The following is an 18891-nucleotide window of genomic DNA, read 5'->3' on the forward strand; positions in this document are numbered from 1 at the left end:
GCCCGTGCCCGGCAGGTCCTCCTCCCGGCCTGTGCCTTGTTACAACTGTGCTTGGCAACAGGAGTACAACGGGGCTGAAAATGAGACCTGGAACTCGTGCTCAGCCCACAACTCCCACACGACGTCGCCTGTCTTCCCACCTGGTCTTCCACGCTCCCCTCCGGAACCCACTGTTTTGGTGCTGCCATCCTCCAAGCTGCCCCCAGCAGCAGCAATTTATCTTCTCACAGCTGTGGGGCTGTGAAGTCCAAGACCCGGGCGTGGCAGGCTCAGCTTCTGCAAAGACTGCTCTTCCCGGCATGCAGACGCCACCTTCTCAGTGCGTCCTCACAGAGCTTTCCAGTGCACACACGGACACATCCCTCTCTCCCTCTTCTTTCCCACGGCACACAGAGACCACCCCCGCCCCGTTCTTCCCCACTGCACACTTGGAACCTTCTCTCTCTCCCCCTCTCCCTTCTTTCCCACAGCACACACAGAGACCACCCACTCCATTCTTTCCCACTGCACACATAGAAACCTCTCTCTCCCTCTCTCTTCTTTCCCACTGTACAGACATCCCCCCCCCATTCCTTCCCACTGCACACATGGAAACTCCCCCCTCTTCTTTCCCACTACACACACAGAGATGTCTCTCTCTCCCTGTTCTTTCCCACTGCATAGACATCTCTCCCTCCCGCCCGTGTGCGTTCTCTCTCTCTCTCTCTCTCTCTCTCTCTCTCTCTCTCTCCCCCTGTTCCTTCCAACTACACACATGGAGACATCCCTCTTCCTCTTCTTTCCCACTGCTCACTTGGAGAAATCTCTCCCTGCCCCCTTCTTTCCCACTGCACACACAGAGATGTCTTTCTGTCTCTTTCTCCCTGTTCCTTCCAACTACACACATGGAGACATCCCTTGTTCTGTCTCTTCTTCCCCACTGCTCACACAGAGACCTTTTCTCTCTTCTCATAAGGCCACAATCTATGGGATGAGGACCCCAACCTTATGACTTCATTTAGTCTTAACGACCTCTGAAAAGCCCAATCTCCAGGAATTTTGGAGACACCACTGGGCCCAGAGCTGGCAGCCTTCCTGGCTATAAGTAAATAACATAAATAAATAAATAAACCTCCCAAAATCCTTGTCCCTTGTCTGCCCTCCCCCCACCCCCGGTCTGGACTCTGCATGACCTGGCTGGTTGTGAAGTCTCCCAGCTGATGCTAACGCAACGTCAGAGTGGAGAACCGAAGATCTGAACACATCGACGCTGCATGCTCCGACTTCTCTGAAGACAGGGCCTGGCAGCAGTAACAGACGCTGTTTGGAAAACACTGCTGCATTCCAGTACTGCCGCCATGGTAGGGATGACAAGATGGTACTCACTGGTAAGACCTGCCTGATTTCAACCAGGACAAGTCTTGTCCAGAGAATGATCTTCTCTTTCGCAGTTCAGTTTCCATTGTACCACTTGTTTATGGAGGGCTCACTAGTGCAGCACCTGTGACCGGTCTCTCTCCTCTGTGTCTGTCTTCTGAACAGCCTGCCCAAGGCCTGACTCCTGCTCTGCGCCCTGGGCCAATCCCCTCCCTGGTGGTGGGCTGGGCCTAGGAAGGTGCGTCTAACAAACAGAACACAGCAACACTCACACTGCCATCTCTGCCGCCTTTGGACATCCTATGGAGACCCACAGGCTAAGGAATGAGGGCAGCCTTCTGCAGACAGCAGACACAGGGTCTGTGCCCTGCTTCCAGAGGAAGAGCCTCGAAGGAACCCCTCCTGGACCTTGGCTGCAGCATGCCAGAGGTCCTGAATCAGCTCCACTGTAGCTGGCTTTTCTTTTTAAAGATTAGTTTGAGGCCGGCGCCACGGCTCACTAGGCTAATCCTCTGCCTAGCGGCGCCGGCACACCGGGTTCTAGTCCCGGTTGGGGCGCCGGATTCTGTCCCGGTTGCCCCTCTTCCAGGCCAGCTCTCTGCTGTGGCCAGGGAGTGCAGTGGAGGATGGCCCAGGTGCTTGGGCCCTGCACCCCATGGGAGACCAGGAGAAGCACCTGGCTCCTGGCTCCTGCCATCGGATCAGCGCGGTGCGCCGGCCGCAGCGCGCCGGCCATTGGAGGGTGAACCAACGGCAAAGGAAGACCTTTCTCTCTGTCTCTCTCTCTCACTGTCCACTCTGCCTGTCAAAAAAAAAAAAAAAAAAAAAAAAAGATTTGTTTGAGAGGCAAAGTTACAGACAGAGAGAGGGAGAGGGAGAAAGAGAAGTCTTCCATTCACTGCTTCACTTCCCAAGTGGCTGCAACGGCCGAGCTGAGCCAATCTAAAGCCAGGAGCCAGGAGCTTCTTCTAGGTCTCCCACGTGGGTGCAGGGACCCAAGGACTTGAGCCATTTTCCGCTGCTTTCCCAGACCACAGATAGAAAGCCGGATCACAGGTGCAATAGCTGGGACACAAACTGGCGCCCATATGGGATGCCAGCACCTGCAGGCTGATGCTTAACCTTGCAGACCCCTGTACTGGCTTTTTTTTTTTTTTTTTTTTTTTTGGACAGGCAGAGTGGACAGTGAGAGAGAGAGACAGAGAGAAAGGTTTTCCTTTGCCGTCGGTTCACCCTCCAATGGCCGCCGCGGCCGGTGCGCTGTGGCCGGCGCACCATGCTGATCCGAAGGCAGGAGCCAGGTGCTTCTCCTGGTCTCCCATGGGGTGCAGGGCCCAAGCACTTGGGCCATCCTCCACTGCACTCCCGGGCCACAGCAGAGAGCTGGCCTGGAAGAGGGGCAACCGGGACAGAATCTGGCGCCCCAACCAGGACTAGAACCCGGTGTGCCAACGCCACAAGGCGGAGGATTAGCCTAGTGAGCCGCGGCGCTGGCTTGTACTGGCTTCTTAACCCACAAACTGTGCGATAGTAAACACCTGTTGCTCAAGCAGCGCCGTTCTAGGGGTAATCTGTATGGCCTCTTTGTGCACCTGGCTCCGGTCGTCTGAATTGTGAAATATCACACAGAAGTTACAGCACTCACTGAACTCACACCACACCTGCACAATTCATCCGTCAGACCACAGCCCCGTCAGCGTGTGACAAGCTGCCCGCTGCCTGGGGTGACTGAAGTTGATCACCACTTGATCTGCCCCTCACTCATTCCAGCAGTGCCAGGTGCTGTCCCCTCCTTTGTGACAGCCCTCTGAGCTCTGCTTCCTCCTAGGCAGAGTTTCTCTGCTCGTGTCCCCACTCCTGCTGCTCTCCCTACTTGTCAGCCTCAGCCAGGGAAGATGCTGGCTGCCAAAGCCCTCAGCAGGTGTGCAGAGCTGCTCCTTCCACGTACCTCTCTGTGGCGTTCATCAGCCAGGCCTGCAGGCGTAACGAGCAGATCTACAGCTCTTTTAACAACTAGTCCCAGGACAGGGTCACGCTGACACTCTCGAAGCAGGATCTCAGTGCCACCAATGGGCTCCACTAGGCTACCAGGTACTCCACAGGCAGCCTGGTGAAATCAAATACGATTCTGACTTTTCAGAGAAATCTTGCTCTTACTGTGTAATGTATAATCAAATTCATAAAAATTGATTTACCTCATAAAAGTAGAGATTAAAATAATGCTTCAAATGCCAAAATTCAAAATACTCATGTGAAAGTAAGCAGGGCCTCAACAAAACACACAAAGTAGACCAGCAGGAACCACAGAGAGCAAAGGTCCAAGTGTGGCATCTGTGTCCAAGAACTGGAAGGAGACATGCAGGCAGCATGGGCACTGACAAGGATCTGAAAACCACTTAATACCTTTTTGCCTCTAGTGACCAGCATTATCCAGAATAACCTTTTGTCAAACAAAGGCAAGCATCAAAACTGCAGAAAAACTTTTTTTTCTTTTTCTTTCTTTTTTTTTTTTTTTTTTTTTTTTTTTGACAGGCAGAGTGGACAGTGAGAGAGAGAGACAGAGAGAAAGGTCTTCCTTTGCCGTTGGTTCATCCCTCAATGGCCGCTGCGGCCAGCGCACCGTGCTGATCGGAAGCCAGGAGCCAGGTGCTTCTCCTGGTCTCCCATGGGGTGCAGGGCCCAAGCACTTGGGCCATCCTCCACTGCACTCCCTGGCCACAGCAGAGAGCTGGACTGGAAGAGGGGCAACCAGGACAGAATCCGGTGCCCCGACCGGGACTATAACCCCGGGGGCCGGCGCCGCAAGGCGGAGGATTAGCCTATTGAGCCGTGGCGCCAGCCTAACTGCAGAAAAACTTTCAAACAAAGTATCCGTCTGGCAAACCAAGTGAAGTTTCACAAAACAAGAGCAATATATGCTTTTCTGCATCCCACTGATGAATTCTGTCATCAAAAACTGAGAAGTCTAAGGTATCTCAGAGCTATACTTTATACTTAGCAGAAGTGTTACTGGGCTGGCACTGTGGCATAGTAGGCCAAGCCTCTGCCTGCAGTGCAGACATCCAATACGGCTGCCAGTTCGAGTCCTGGCTGTTCCACTTCCGATCCAGCTCTCTGCTGTGGCCTGGGAAAGCAGTAGAAGATGACCCAAGTCCTTGGGCCCCTGCAACTGCATGGGAGACCCAGAAGAAGCTCCTGGCTCCTCGCTTCGGATCAGTACAGCTGTTGCAGCTGACTGGGGAGTGAACCAGCAGATGGAAGGCCCCTCTCTCTCTCTGCCTCTCCTTCTCTCTGTGTAACTCTGACTTTCAAACAAATAAATAAATCTTTTTAAAAAAAGTATTAAGAGAAGCTTTCTGAGACTTTTTAATGTTTATGCTACAAATAAATCTTGAATATATGAAGTGATGGATTGCTAACTATCCTAATGTGATCATTAAAATGTATGCATGTACCAAAATATTACATTGTACCTCATAAATATGTAAATTATTTTGTCTATAAATACCAATAATCTAAAAAAAAAAAGAAGTGATGCATAAGCCATCAAAAAAATAGAGGGAGAAGCTTTTTTAAAAAAGTTCACAAAGCTGGGACTAGCAGTGCGGCGCAGCAGGTTAAGTCACTGCTTGCGACACTAACACCTCATGTGACAGTGCTGGCTCAAGTCCTGGCTGCTCCACTTCTGATCCAGCTGCCTGGAGATCTGGATGGAGTTCCTGGATCCTGACTTTCAGCCTGGCCCAATTCTGCCTCCTGCAGTCATTTGGGGGATGAAACAGCAGATGCAAGGCCACTCTGTCACACTGCCTTTCAGATAAAGAAATACTATTTAAAAATTCACCAAGTCGGCTGGTGTTGTGGTGCAGCGGGTTGAGCTACCACCTTCCATGCTGGATCCTGTACTGGAGCACTGCTTTGAGCCTCAGCTGCTCTGCTTCCCATTCAGCTCCCTGCTAACATACCTGGGAAGACAGCAGAAGATGAACCAAATGTGCGGGCCCCTGCACCCCCATGGCAGATGCAGGTGGAGTTCCAGGCTCTGGCTTCAGTCTGGCCCAGACTCGGCCATCGTGGTGCTTGGGGAATGACCCAGCAAACAGATCTCCCTCCTCTCTCTCTCCTCCTCTACAAAGCAGACTGACTCCCACTAAGAGTAACCAGGAAGCTGACTGGCATTACATCCGCACTGCTTCAGTTCAATCCCAATATCCAGAATTACCTGGGCAAGCCACCGCTTCCCACAAATCCGTCCGTTAACAGAGGAGCAGGAGGAGTTCAACGAGGGCCCCGCTCACAGTCCAAGCTCATGAGCAGATCCTGGGGAACACCACCCCTTTCACAGATGTGGAGCTCGTGAATGATAACCACTTCGTGTTTTCATTACGCTTGATGTGGCAGGATTGTTTTGATTATCAGAATGAATGGAATACTTTATATATCCCCTGTGTTCCAAGGATACAAACAATCGAAGGTATGATGGCACAATGTTTAAGAGCCTGACTCCAAAGTAACGTTGCCTAGAGCTGAACCTCACTCTGATACTTATCTACTCAACAGGTGGGGGCAATCTCTTCTGCAAGGGCTGTTATATATCTGCAACATCATTTGCAGGCCACACAAAGTTATCAACTGAAGAATCAGCCTGCTACAGAATTACTGAATTTCAAGTCCTGTACGCACATGTCTGGGAAGCGCCTACCCAGATGATGTCACAGGCCCTACAGGCCCACAAGCCAGATGCTCCCCCACTCCTCCTTTCTAAAAGGAATTTAAAAATACATATAACATGAAAGCACCTTAACACACTAACTTACAGTAAGTATCCACAGATATGAAGACATAACATTTATTTATTTATATCCCTTGCGGCATTACTAAAAACCAGTATCTTTGTGAGAGTTCAGTAAGTTTCCTATGTTGCATCTTCTAACAAAATAGCAGTGCTACAGGATCAAGTCGGGCTAAGTTGGGAAGACACAGCTGTTTGGCTTCTCCATCCGGCCTGCATGTCAGTGCTCCGCAGCTCCCACTCTCCTGCTCCTGGCAGTGACGCCTTTGTGTGGTCCTCCCACCCTGGACCTCCCTGATGCATCCGCAGAGCAGCACTGCAGAGATGACAGAGCAGGGCTTCTGAGCCCAGGTCCTCAGGACGCTGTGACTCCAGCTTGTTCCTTCCTGAGTCACTCAATCGCGGGGAAGCCAGCTGTGGCGTCATGAGGACGCCCAAACAGCACTTTGGAGAAGGACACATGGTGAGAAGTGAGGCCTCCTCTTGACCACAGCCAATGGACGGGCTGGCAGGACTATGACTGCACCTTGGCTGCCATCCACACTGTGACTTCAGGAAACATCCAGAGCCACGACCACTCAGCTTGCCCACTCCCAAGTGGGTGAAATCTGTTACACCGAAACAGGTGACGAAACGCTTGATTAGAAATCTCTGGGGAGGGGCCAGTACTGTGGCATAGCAGGGTAAACCGCTGCCTGCAGTGTCAGCATCCCATATGGTGCTGTTTCAAGTCCCAGCTGTTCCTCTTCGGAAACAGGCTCTCTGCTATGGCCTGGGAAAGCAGTAGAAGATGGCTCAAGTCCTTGGGCCCCTGCACCCGCATGGGAGACCCGGAAGAAGCTCCTAGTTCCTGGATTTGGATTGGCGCAGCTCCGGCCCTTGCAGCCAGTTGGGGAGTAAACCAGCAGATGGAAGACCCTTCTGTCTCTCTCTGCCTGACCTTCTCTTTCGTGCAACTCTTTCAAATAATAAATCTTTAAACAAACAAACAAAAAAAGAAATCTCTGGGTAGACAGTGGTTTCTCATGTGGGACATGGGAACGCAGAACACAGGAAGAAAGGATGGGGACAGAGCCAAATAAACTGAACAGAGAAATTCAGCATAAACTGTTCAAACATATTTTAGCCTGGGGCAAGCAATGTGGGGCAGGGAGTTAAGACACCACTTAGAAGCCTGCATCTCCTGTCAAAGTGCGGGACTCAGTCCCAGCTACTCTGTACTTCCCATCCGGCTATCTGCTAATATACGTGGCAGGCAGCAGATGATGGCCCATATACTTCAGTTCCTGCTACCCACATGGCAGGCCCAGAGTTCCTGACTCCTGGGTTTGGCCTGGTCCAACCAAGAGGTGGCCATCCTCCACTGCTTTCCCAGGCTCATTAGCAGGGAGCTGGATCAGAAACGAAGTAGCAGCACTCAAACTGGAGCCCATATGGAATGCCGGCACTGCACACAGCAGCCTAACCCGTAAGACCACAGCGTCACCCCAGCATGTTTCCTAACATCATGGAGCCTTGACAGAACAGAAGACACAGACATGGGCAATCTAGGGCTCACCACACAATGTACTCTTCAGTATTTGTTGAATAAATATGGCAGGTACAAAAGGCCAACAAAGCACACCTACCTGGGAGAGTCCAGGGGGAAAGCACTGTAGAGACAACCTCCTCAAGAGCTGATTCTTACAGTGAGTTTTGAGTACTCTGTAGAACCTCAACAGATGGAGCTACAAAGCTGGGGCAGGCATTTGGACTGGTGCCTGCCTCCTGACTCCAGCCAGCTTCCTGCTAATGCAGACCCTGGAAAAGCAGCGGTGATGGCTGGCTAGCTGGGTCTCTCCCACTGTGGGAAGCCTGGACTATGTTCCTGGCTCCTGGCTTCAGGCTAGCCCAGTCCTGACTCTTACAGGCATCTGGAGAGTGAATCAGTCAATGAGAGCTCTCTTTTTCTCTCTCGGCCAACTGAAATTGAAAAAATTTAAAATAAACTCCTACAAATGGAACATTTTGCAGTAAGATCACTTAGGAAGTAATAATAATTACAATGTACTGGGTGATCAACCTGTGTCAGGCGATATTGTTGGTTGTAACCCTTCACAACACTCTGGGATAAGAGCTGTATTTTTATTTTACAGGAGCAGCTACTCAGGAAAGACAGATATCTACCAGTGGGTACTGCAGGCTTTGAAACCCCATCTGCTCTACACATGAAGCCTGTGCTCTTCTCACCTTGCTCTCCGGTACTCTAACAGTGAGGCCCGGCGTGTGGAAAGGCTTTCAGAGTGAACATTAAGCAGTCACCATTATTAAATTTATCGCTGTAGCTTAATACTGACACACAGGGGCTGGCAGATGTGCGTAACAGGTTAAGACAGCCCTGCAGCCAGTGCCATGGCTCAATAGGCTAATCCTCCGCCTTGCGGCGCCGGCACACCGGGTTCTGGTCCTGGTCAGGGCACCGGATTCTGTCCCGGTTGCCCCTCTTCCAGGCCAGCTCTCTGCTGTGGCCAGGGAGTGCAGTGGAGGATGGCCCAGGTGCTTGGGCCCTGCACCCCATGGGAGACCAGGAGAAGCACCTGGCTCCTGCCATCGGATCAGCGCGGTGCACCGGCCGCAGCGCGCTGGCCGCGGCGGCCATTGGAGGGTGAACCAACAGCAAAGGAAGACCTTTCTCTCTGTCTCTCTCACTGTCCACTCTGCTTGTCCAAAAAAAATAAGAAATAAAAAAAATTTATTTCTTTTTAAGAAATAAAAAAAAATTAAAAAAAAAAAAAGACACCCCTGCAGCCGGCGCCACGGCTCACTAGGCTAATCCTCCGCCTTGCGGTGCCGGCACACCGGGTTCTGGTCCTGGTTGGGGCGCCGGATTCTGTCCCGGTTGCCCCTCTTCCAGGCCAGCTCTCTGCTGTGGCCAGGGAGTGCAGTGGAGGATGGCCCAAGTACTTGGGCCCTGCACCCCATGGGAGACCAGGAGAAGCACCTGGCTCCTGCCTTTGGATCAGCGCGATGTGCCGGCCACAGCGCACCGGCGGCGGTGGCCATTGGAGGGTGAACCAACGGCAAAGGAAGACCTTTCTCTCTGTCTCTCTCTCTCACTGTCCACTCTGCCTGTAAAAAAAGAAAGAAAGAAAGAAAGAAAGAAAGAAAGAAAGAAAGAAAGAAAGAAAGAAAGAAAGAAAGAAAGAAAGAAAGAAAGAAAGAAAGAAAGAAAGAAAGAAAGAAAGAAAGAAAGAAAGAAAGAAAGAAGAAAAGAAAAGAAAAGAAAAGAAAAGAAAAGAAAAGAAAAGAAAAGAAAAGAAAAGAAAAGGAAAAGGAAAAGGAAAAGGAAAAAGAAAAAGAAAAAGAAAAAGAAAAAGAAAAAGAGAAAAAAAGAAAGACACCCCTGCAATGCTGGCATCCCATATAGGTGGCTGGCTGCTCCACTCTGATTCAGCTCCCTCCCTCCCAGGTAAAGTCACCTGGGAAAGCAGTGGAAGATGACTCAAGTGCTTGGGTCCTGGTACCCACATAGGAGACCGAGATTCAGCTCCTGGCTCCTGGCTCTGGTCCAGCCCAGCCCAGCCCAGCCCTAGCTATTGTGCCCATTTGGGGACTGAGCCAGCAGATGGAAGGTCTCTCTCTGTCTCTCCCTCTATTTCCATAACTCTGCCTTTCAAATAAAATAAATAAATCTTAAAAAATAAAACAAAACACTGCCAAAGGGGCAGCAAAGGAGAAGCCCAACAGGAGGTCGGCGCAGCTGTTGGCGAAGCCGGCCCAATGACAGTGGAGGTGAAGCCCAAGAAGGCCGCCCGGGAGGATAAGTCATCAGACAAAAGAGTGCAAGCAAAGGGGGAGCGTGGAGCACAGGGAAAGCAGCCGAGGGGCTCCCCAGAGGCTGAAGCAGACCCGCCTGCAGAAAGCGGAGAAGCTAAACGTGAGGAGCGTCCAGCCCGTGGTGCAGCCACGTCTGATTCACATCACATACCACATGTTTCCAGTGGTCCCTGTCTCCCTTCTGGTACAGTCCAGAGGAACACTTTCATCAACTGTTTTGTAAATGCAAGCTTTATAGTAGCTCTACAAACATTTTTAAGGAGGAGGGAAGCCCACCTCATCCCATTTTTTAAGTGTAAATGATTTTTTTAAGAGGTGAAGTCATTTGCTGGTTGTTTATTTTTTGGTACAACCAGAAAATAGTGGCATATTGAATTATGGGAGGCTTTGACAGTCTTGGGCGTCAGCTTAACATTCCACAGGTGAGGCGGTTTTTAAATCCTACAATATAATGCATACTATATGGCAATTGGGAATCTCGATTGTGCATTTAATCTGTCTCAAATGTTTTCAGTTATTTCTCCTATGTTGTTTAGTAGAATTGTTTCCTACAGAAAACCATTCCTTGTTCTGTCAGAACCATGTGCACTCTGTAACACCTTTGGTTATGGTAGTCCAGTTTTCCTAATGATTTAGTTAATGTGCTGTGAAAGACTGAGTGTCCTGTATATTATGTTAAATTGTGAATGGGTGGGATTTATGTAACAGCAACATTTGAAGATACTTGTACCTGATAGCCTCTTAAGGAAGAGGCTGGAAAGTCATTGGAATAACTTAAAAAAAAAAAAAAAGAATGACAATTCATGGCTTTTTAGATTTTTGGTACGTATGTTAAGAATTGTGTACAAGGGGCTGGCGCTGTGGCGCAGCAGGTAAAGCTGCCGCCTGCAGTGCCAGCATCCCATATGGGCGCCGGTTCAAGTCCCAGCTGTTCCACTTCTGATCCAGCTCTCTGCTATGGCCTGGGAAAGCTGTAGAAGATGGCCCAAGTGCTTGGGCCCCTGCACCCATGTGGGAGACCTGGAAGAAGCTCCTGGATCCCAGCTTCGGATAGGGGCAGCTCCAGCCGTTGCGGCCAAATGGGGAGTGAACCAGTGGATGGAAGACCTCTCTCTCTCTCTCTGCCTCTCCTTCTCTGTGTGTAACTCTTTCAAATAAATAAATAAATCTTAAAAAAAAAAAAAGAATTGTGTACAAATTAAAATGTGTGTGCTGATTCTCAATACCAATAAAATCTCAATTATGGCCAAATTCTTTGGAAAAAAAAAAAAAAAAAAACACTGGGCTGGCTCTGTGGCATAATGAGTTAAGCCTCCGCCTGCAATGCCAGGATCAGATATGGGTGCCAAATCGAGTCTTGGCTGCTCCACTTCTGACCCAGCTCCCTGCTAACAGGCCTGAGAAAGCATTAGATGTCCAAAGTACTTGGATTTCTTTTCTTTTTTTTTTTAAGATTTTATTTATTTATTTGACAGGTAGAGTTACAGGCAGTGAGAGGGAGAGACAGAGAGAAATGTCTTCCAGCCGTTGGTTCACTGCCCAAATGGCCGCAACGGCCGGAGCTGCGCTGACCCGAAGCCAGGAACCAGGAGTTTCTCCGAGTCTCCCACACAGGTGCAGGGGCCCAAGTACTTGAGCCATCTTCTACTGCTTTCCCAGGCCACAGCAGAGAGCTGGACTGGAAGACGAGCAGCCGGGAGTAGAACTGGCGCTCACATGGGATGCTGGCGCTACAGGTGGAGAATCAACCCACCACGCCACAGCACTGGGCCCAGACTTACTTTCAGACACAGAATTTAAAAGGCGTGGCAGATGCTGCCAGATGCATATCCAATATGTCCTCTCCTCTGTTTCATCAATGGAACCATGATCTGTGGTTGGAGGCAGCAGAAGTTGTGTACAACTAAAAAAAAAAAAATCCACCTCTTGGAAATATTTATGGGACATCTGAAGAAACTAAATAATAATTACATTTTTCTTTAGCTGTGATAAAGACATTGTAGCTAAATTTCACGTTTTCATCTTATAGTACTATATACTGAAATATTTATGGGTGAAATAATATGGTGTTTGAGGTTTGCTTCAAGATAATACAGAATTTAAAAGTGGGGAGAAGTTGGGGCCGGTGCTGTGGCATCTCATATGGGCATGGGTTTGAGACCTGGCTGCTCCACTTCCGATCCAGCTCTCTGCTATGGCCTGGGAAAGCAGCAGCAGATGGCTGAAGTCCTTGAGCCCCTGCACCTGTGTGGGAGACCCCGGAGACAGCTCCTGGCTCCTGGCATCAGATCAACACAGCTCTGGCTATTGCGGCCAATTGGGGAGTGAACCATCAGATGGAAGACCCCTCTCTCTCTCTCTCTCTCTCTCTCTCTCTCTCTCTGCCTCTCCTCTCTCTGCATAACTTTTTCAAATAAAAATATAAAAATCTTTAAAAAAAAGTGGGGAGAAGTCAAGACAAAACGGAACTGCCTGTGAGCTGATAACTGAGGTCAGGTCATAGATACAGCACAGTTAATTACTCTGCCCTTGTATATGTTTGAAAACATAAAAAAGGAAAAGACTGAACATGAATCATGTCTATAAATACTTTTAAATTATTGGGGGGAAAAAAAGTCAACAAAACTCATCTCCCTAAACTCCCCTTGAACCTAGAAGCAGCCACGACACAGTTCTGGCTGAGACAGCACACATAAAAACAACTGGGTGTGTCAAGGAGTTTTCCTTTTCTGACAGAGGTGCCTCTACTCCCTGCTTCCCCTCCTGGAGATGAAATCCAGGCAGATTAGCTAGCCTGAGACCATGAAGAGGCCACTTAGAGGATGAAATAGGCAGAGGGAGGTGCCTGGGACATCAAGAACTAGGGGAAATTGGTGCCTCCCCATTGGACTGCCTGAATAGAGCAGACACTTTCTAACACAACTGTTGGGCATAACAACAGCAACACACAGAGAAATGCATCAAAAATGAGACGATGTAAAGGCAAAGGGAGGTGGACAGAACAGGCACGGGTGTTGATGGCCGCAGCCCTAAATTCAGGAAGAACAAACAAGTGCCCTTGCATCTCAGCACTTCTCAAACACAAGGGCACTGCAGCTTCTTCCCCCAAAGACAGACAGGAACGACCTCCGAGGAGCCTCTGTCCTCCGCCGGCTTCTCATCACCCTCCAGGTCAGCTGAGGAACAGACCAGGCGTGCTTTCAGTGAACTTCCCATCCCCCCTCACAGTTCCCCCTCAGCACCATGCCAGCCAAAAATTACTCTACCACGCAGGGCTACAACACAAATGCATGCTGGAACTGAACCCTTTTAAATACAGCAAGTTTAAGTCACCCAGGTGGTGGAAGGGAGCTTACTAGTCTAGGGGAAACAGGCTAGTGTCTACTCTGGGGGAAGATAGCTTTAAAAAAAATGCAGACAGAGTACAATCTCAGGGAAGAGTTAGGGATTAAACGGCAGAAGAAATTCCACATAAATTAGAGGGACACAGTGGACCTAGGTGGAGGGTGTGGACACACACAACTCGGGACCCCAGCCGCCGAGAGCCTCAGCACCGGCTTTGGAGAGTGAGGTGAGACCAGACTGCAGCAGCCCAAGCCGCTGTGATAAAGCTGCAGGAAGAGCCTGGCATGAGTCCGGCGTGGAGCCCTGTGGGGGACAGTGTGCCTGCCAACCTAGAGGGGAAAGTGGGGCACGTTTCTCTCACACACCACCCTGTACTGGTGTCCTGTAATCAGCCAAGAGCGGGCAGGCACAATTTTGGACATACATAACAGCTGTGCTAGCTCGTGTCCACGCGCCCACCAACCAGTCAAGAGGAAACGTGTTAGTCTGGCTGGGAGAACAGACAGCAGGATGCACGCTAGTGACAGAGGGAGCCTTGTCTGCTGGGCTGTGAAAACACACAATAGCACTGGGGGACTTCAATAGTCGACTTCAGCAGTGGACAGATCAACCAGACAGAAAGTCAGCAAGCAAACAGCAGTCAGTCGACCCTACAGACCATGTGGACCTAACAGTTATCTACAGAACTTTTCACCCTACAGCTGCAGACACATATGCTTTTCACCAGTTCAAGGAACTTTCTCCAGGACAGACCACAGCCCAGGCCATAAAGCAAGTCTCAAGAAATTTTAAAAAAATCAAAATCATATCATGCATCTTCTCTGACCACAGTGGGATGAAGCTGGAAATCTACAGCTCAGGAACTTCTAGAACAAATGCAAACACATGGAGACTGAACAACATGCTCCTGAATGAACAGTGGGTCACAGAAGAAATCAAAACAGAAATCCAAAAACTGTTGAAAAACAGTTTTATTTTTTCCATACAACTTGTTGAACTCTTTACTTAGTATAGAGTTAATCCTCTGTGTATAAAGTTAATTGAAAATAGATCTTAGCAAAAAAATAAGAATGGGAATAGGAGAGGGAGGAGGGTGGGTACAGTGAAAGAATCACTATCACTATGTTCCCAAAGTTGTATTTATGAAATGCATGAAGTTTGTATACCTTAAATAAAAGGTTTCTGGGTAAAACAAACAAACAAAAAACCTAGCATAAGCAAAATTGTCAACTTTAAATGAAAAAAAGTCAAAAATGAGGGAAATAAATAAATACAGCAAATTTGAATGACTCCTTCAGATCTGGATTTTATCAAGCACTGTGAAACTAGAGGACACTACCACAGCATTCAAAGTAAATACAGCCAGACTGAACACATGAGACTCAGATACTCTACTGCATATTGATTACAGCTCTGTTAGAAACTAAATGTAGCAGGACTTCATTATAGGTAATGGAGAATGGAGTATTTAGATAAAACTGATTTGCCAGCTGATTAAAACACAAATTTCAAAACATCAAATCTTAAATTTTGGTTCCCAAAATGTACTACATGTTTCATTGCCTTAGTAAAAAGAATACAATGACAGCTAATTTTTCAATTGTTTGTTTATTTTAGAGGTAGAGACAGACAGAAACAGAGAGCTCCAATCTGCTGACTCACTCCCCAGATGCCTGCAACCAGCTCCAGCCAAAGCCAGGAGCCAGGAACCCAAGCAACAACTCGAGCTGCCGCCTGCCAGCAGCTACATTAGCAGGAAGGTGGAACCCAAGTCCTCCAATATGCGGCCCAGCTGTCCCAACTGAGGACTAAACCGCGAGGCCTCACCTAGTCCCCAATTAATTTAATTTCAAATTCCTCTGTACAGGATGAGGAAACCAAGGTCAGTTAGCAGGAAGATGGACTAGAAGCGCAGCAGCTAGACTCCAGCTGCCACTGATATGGGATGCTGGCACTGCAAGAGGCAGCTTAACCCACTGTGCCATTATGCTAGTCCCCATTACACACGCCTATGAAATGTATATCGGGCACAAACAACATTTTATTCTAATTAGTTTCCTGAACCACCAGTTTGTCATATCTTTAGACCCTGACTTAGTATTTTGGGGACAGAGTATTTATTTATTTATTTATTTAAAGAATTATTTCTTTGAAAGACAGAGTTACAGAGAGAGGTAGAACCAGAGCTAGAGAGAGGTCTTCCATCTGTTGGTTCACTCCCCAAATGACTGCAATGCCCAGATCTGAGCTGATGCGAAGCCAGGAGCCAGGAGCTTCTTCCCGGTCTCCCACGTGGGTACAGGGACCCAAAGACTTGGGCCATCTTGTACTGCTTTCCCAGGCCATAGCAGAGAGCTGGGTCAGAAGAGGAACAGCGGGGACTCGAACTGGTGCCCATGTGGGATGCCAGCCAGCAGGCTGAGGCTTTAACCCACTGTGCCACAGTGCCGGCCCCTATATTTTTTTATTCTAGTGACTGTAATTATTGTTCTACCTCTGGGAAGGTTTTGTAGTTTGGTTTCTGGCTTCTGCTTTTATTAGAGTTTCATTCAAGAGCATGTGTTTCATTCATTCATTTCATTTTATTCAAGAGCTGACAATACTGCTACTTTTAAATTTTTTTTTTTCAGTGTTCTTTCCAGAACAATCTGCAAGTTATTTCTTAAAAATGTTCACGGGGAACTGAAAAGATGTTTTTCTGAGGGGTAGGGGAGCCTCTGGCTCAGCAGTTAAGAGCAGCTTGGGACACCCAAATCCCATACTGGAGTGCCTAAGATCAAGTTCTCTGCTTCCACTTCCAGCTTCCTGCTGAAGTGTGAACACTGGGAGGCATGGTGATGGTTTAAGTACTGTTTCCCTGCTACCAATATGAGAGACCCAGAAGGAATTCCAGGATCCTGGCTTCAGCCCAGCTCAGCCCAATGACTGCAGCCATTTGGGATGTGAACCAGTAGATGGAAGATAACTCTTTCAAATAAATGAAAATAAATAAAAAACTAAAAAATGTAAGATGTTTTTCTGTCAAGTGAGAGTATACTATACTTTAACAACCTTAATGATTACATTCATGCATTGCTTAGCAATGGGGATCTGTTCAGAGAAATGCATCATTAGGCGATTTCATTGTTTTGTGAACATCACAGAGTATAAACACAACCCTAGACACAAACTGGCAACATGCAACACACTATTTCACTGTAAACATGCTTCAGTAGAATGAACACACTCTAAATAATGACTAGCATAGCAAATACATCAATCAGTAGCCCAGCTGTTCACTACCAAGTGCTATGAACTGCACATACTCGTGTACTCTATCTGTGTGCCATCACTAGTGTAGCAGATGGACCCACATCAGCATCACACAAACAGGAGTCGGGTGTCACACTAGGCTGCCACGCTCACTCCCACCAGGTGATGGGAACTTTCCAGCCCCAACATCTATGCAGTCTGCCGTTGACCAAAACGTTGTTCTAAGTACACGGCTGTGTATGTGCCAGATTCTTCATACGTCACTTTTTATTTCTTTGATGTAGCAAGGACTGGAAGCTACTTCAATGTCCCCACTAGCATTCATACTGAAAGGACTCACGCTGGGCGGCTGTTTCAAATGGGTTCAATCCCTGGCTCTGGGTCTAGACTCCAGCTCCCGCTAATGCGGACTCTGGAAGGCAGGGCTGATGGCTCAAGTGGTTCCTGCCACTCGCATGGAGACAGCTAGGCTTCCAGGTCCTGTGGCCACGGAAGGCACTTGGGGAGTGAACCACTGGACGGAGTGCTCTATTTGCTTCTCTCCCTGTATGCTTCTCAAAGAAAAAAAAATGATAAAAATCTTTTTAAATAAATTAAGTACTCTCATACTGTTTCTCTGTTCCTCCCTAGGTTTTCATTTTGCATATTTTACTGCTTCATCTTTCATAGAAATTTGTGATTCCATTTAAATAAGGAACTATATCATTGATTATCATAAAGTACCTTTCTGTTTTTCCTCATGCTATGGGTATCACCTTTTTTCTTATTTGAGAACTAAAGAGACAGACAGACAGATAGTGAGAGAGCTCCTGGTTTACTGTGATTTACTCTCCAAATGCCCATGATATCCAAGCCACAGCCAGAAACAGGTGCCAGGAACACAATGCAAGTCTCCCAAAGAGTGGCAGAGATTGAAATGCACTGCCTCCAGGATACGTACTGGCAGGAAGCTGCAGTCGGAAGCCTGGCCTGGACCTGAATCCAGGCATTGTGATGCAGCATGCATGCACCTTAATCACTTATATAAGTATCTGGTCCATGTGTGCTGCTTTTAATTCAGCTTTTTCAAACAATACTACAAAACCATTGATAACTCTTCTGTTTATACAGCTGCTTTCCTAGTGTCTTATTTGGGTATCCATTTACTCCCAACAACCTTAGCAATTCTGTTCTACTGTGCAAACTGCAAGTACATATCTGGGTTTTGTATTTCAGGTAATCCGAGTCTTCCTTAGGAGCTGGGCTCATGTCATGAGCACTGAGTATCGTAACAAGCACATCTGGTCTTGCTTTTTGTTTTCTCTTTCTCCCTTCCAGGCTCACTCTTTTGTTACCCAAATTTGCTACACAGTTATTTCACACATTAAATACAAACCATAATGTTCATTTTTCTCTACCCTAGCCCAACACCATGAGAGATTCTAACTGGAATGGGGGTGGATAACAGCCAAAGAACAGTTTTCATAAAATACAACACACTGACATGTAAATTATACAAAGAGGTCTCCTAAGTGAGACAGGCAGAAAGCAGGTACCACATAAACAAAGGAGGCACAGAATTAGGTGCATCCCAGAAACTGAAGGGAAGTCCATGACGTAGCAGCACCATGAATGTGGGCATCCATCGCAGGACAAGAAACCTGCGAGGCTGGCAGGCCAGGCTAGCCGGGGGTTTAGGATTTTATTCCAAGTGCCACAGGCAGCCTTCTCACGTACTCCTGAGAAGGGAACTAACTGCCAACATTTAAAATGCCTTTAAAATGCCATGCATAGAACAAACTGAAACATGCCACTCATGGAACTATGGGGACAAGGTACACTGCTGCAGCAGCCAGACCAGAGATGACGCTGGCCTGCGGCAGCTGGCAAACAATAAACAGAAGTGCACCCAGAGATTTTTTTTTAACAAGGTTGTACTAACCGTCTTCCAGTTTATTTCCAGTTCAATGCAAAGTTACTGCTATATAAGGTCATCTTTATCCACAGACATGTCTATTCTTTCATATTTTTTTTTCATTTGGTGAAATATCAGTAACATATCCATGATTCCCAGGTACCATCTGGACATGAGAACACAGCAAAGAAAATTTCATAGCCTCACAGAGCTACAGGCCATGAAATAAAACTCAGTCCTCCTGAAACACCTGGTTACACCCTAAAAAATACACCAAGTCACAACACCAGACACTCACTCAGAAAACATTTACTAAGTTCCATATGTGCCCCGGGCCCTATGCTAGTGTCAATTCCATACCCTCCCTTCAAACTGTCTGCTGTGGCTGAAACTATTAGCTTTTCAGGGAAAAAACAGTCCAATGTAACGCTAATTG

At 48.0% G+C, this 18891-nt stretch overlaps 1 protein-coding gene across 6 annotated transcripts in view; it reads right to left on the reverse strand.

Moving 5' to 3' along the window:
* The window catches only part of YAF2 (YY1 associated factor 2), an 80111-nt gene that overhangs the window by 12896 nt on the left and 48324 nt on the right, over positions 1-18891 (reverse strand). Inside the window, exons 1-2 of one of the 6 annotated variants that reach the window (XM_051850966.2) lie at positions 5579-5691; positions 5201-5321 (exon numbers count right to left, since the gene is read on the reverse strand). The exons of 3 other annotated variants lie outside the window; for them this stretch is intronic. In XM_051850966.2, the coding sequence (XP_051706926.1) occupies positions 5201-5301 (101 nt within the window). In that variant the 5' untranslated portion in view covers positions 5302-5321; positions 5579-5691. Of the gene's footprint in view, positions 1-3304; positions 3440-5200; positions 5364-5578; positions 5692-18891 lie in introns of those variants that run through there. 2 more of the 6 variants (XM_070049695.1, XM_008259395.4) reach the window with 2 other exon arrangements.

The sequence above is a fragment of the Oryctolagus cuniculus genome, chromosome 9 (assembly GCF_964237555.1).
Source record: "Oryctolagus cuniculus chromosome 9, mOryCun1.1, whole genome shotgun sequence".
Taxonomy (NCBI): Eukaryota; Metazoa; Chordata; class Mammalia; order Lagomorpha; family Leporidae; genus Oryctolagus; species Oryctolagus cuniculus.